Source organism: Carassius auratus, chromosome 41, assembly GCF_003368295.1.
Source record: "Carassius auratus strain Wakin chromosome 41, ASM336829v1, whole genome shotgun sequence".
In the NCBI taxonomy this organism is placed as follows: Eukaryota; Metazoa; Chordata; class Actinopteri; order Cypriniformes; family Cyprinidae; genus Carassius; species Carassius auratus.
In genome coordinates this window covers 24,026,636-24,028,550 of record NC_039283.1, presented here as the reverse complement: position 1 = coordinate 24,028,550, position 1,915 = coordinate 24,026,636, and the positions used below count along the sequence as shown (strand labels likewise).

At 32.4% G+C, this 1,915-nt stretch overlaps 1 protein-coding gene across 1 annotated transcript in view; it reads right to left on the bottom strand.

The window, feature by feature from the left end:
* Positions 1–229: 229 nt before the first annotated feature.
* LOC113059357 (protein naked cuticle homolog 2-like) overlaps positions 230–1,915 on the bottom strand; it is a 38,018-nt gene continuing 36,332 nt past the window's right edge. The window contains exon 9 of the mRNA XM_026227814.1: positions 230–1,074. Coding sequence (XP_026083599.1) covers positions 560–1,074 — 515 coding nt within the window. The 3' untranslated portion in view covers positions 230–559. The remainder of the gene's footprint in view (positions 1,075–1,915) is intronic.

The following is a 1,915-nucleotide window of genomic DNA, read 5'->3' as shown; positions in this document are numbered from 1 at the left end:
ACTACTGTTTTTTTTTTTTTTACAGTATTTTTTCAAAAAACATTAAAAAAATCTGAATTATTTCAATTTCTTGCCCCAAAGTGTGTATATAAAAAAATAATAATAATACAATATAATATAAATTATAATTATAATTATAATTATATATATATATATATATATATATATATATATATATATATATATATATATATATATATATATATACATACAATTATTTATTTATTTTATTTTATTTTTTTATTGATAATTGATTTCTATTTTATAGGGTTGTCAGTATCACTTTGCATCCTGTTTTGTGATTTTGATTTGTCTCTAAATCATTCCATCACACTGGATCAAATAACAAATATCCATGAAAGCATGATTTAAAATTCAAAACTCGTTTGAGAAATATCCAAAGGAAGCTGATGTCTTCATGTAAACGGTCAGCAATGACCAACATTATCTCTGTTCTCATTCTGTAAATCACAATACAGCTGATGAACACAAGAAGTGCCTGAGTTGGAGCAGAGGAGATTCCTGAATATCTGATGTATGATGTAAATCCTTGCTGAAGTCATGTCTGATGGTAGTGATGGTAGTGGTGATGGTGATGGTGCTCGTGATGGTGATGGTGTTCGTGTCGCTGGACCACAGGAAGCACAAACCCGGCGTTCTGCTCGCGGTCGGGCGAGGGCTGTTGTTTTGCGGGCGACAGCGCCTGTTCTCTGCCTCTGGCTCTCGTTCTCTGGCTGTGACTGTGCTGGTGACCCGCTGAGGGCTGAGGCTGGTTCTGATGGGGTCGATGGTACATGTTCTGACCCGCCGAGAAGGAAACACCCGGCACAGGCGGATAGTAGCTGTGACACTTGCTGGTTTTGGCCACAGACTGGCTGCCTTTGAATGTGGCCTTTGGGGACCTAAAGGACTGGGGCCCGGGGCGCACACGGGGACCCGGGGTCACGCAGGGGTCGGGGAGGACCTGAGAGCGCCGCTGATGGGTGTGTGTCTCAGGCTCATGGGAACGGGAACGGTTCTGGGTGTGTGAGGACCGTGACGGCTGCTCTTGAGGAACCACAGGAGGAGAGGAACCTTGAGGAAGGAGAATATATTACATGAAAATTAAGAGTTATGTTTTATAAAGGGTCAGAACAACTATGAACATTACAGGAAAATATATTATATAAAGGGTCAGCGCAAATATTAAAATTAAGGGAAATGTAAAAAGAAATGTGTATAAAAAAAAGGTTGGCAAAATGACTAAACTTAAGGAATTTTATACTATAAACAGTCAGCACAATAATCAAAATTAAGGAAACTATATTTTATAAAAGGTCAAAAACATGAAAAAAAATTAAGCAATCATTTTTTATGAGGGGTCAGAAAAATTATCAAAATTACAGTAAAAATATAAATTTTTAAAAAGTCGGCAAAATGAACAAAAAAAGAAGCAATTATATTTTATAAAGGGTCAGAACAACAATTATATTTTTTATAACAACAATTATTTTATATTTATAGTTTATATAACAAAATTTTTATTTTTATATTTAGACATACCAAAAAATTAAGGAATTATATTTTTAAAGGGTCAGAACGATTATGAAAGTTACAGGAAAATATATTATATAAAAGGTTGGCAAAATGAACAAAACTTAAGGAATTCTATATTATAAACAGTCAGCACAATAATCAAAATAAAGGAAATATATTTTATAAAAGGTCAACAACATGAAAAAAAAATTAAGCAATCATATTTTATGAAAGGTCAAAACAATTATAATAATTACAACAAAAATATATATTTTTTAAAAGGTTGGAAAAATGAAGAAAAAAAAAGCAATCATATTTGATAAAGGGTCAGGACAACAATTTATATAAGTACAATTATTTTATATTTATATTTTATATAACAAAAATTATATTTTTATAT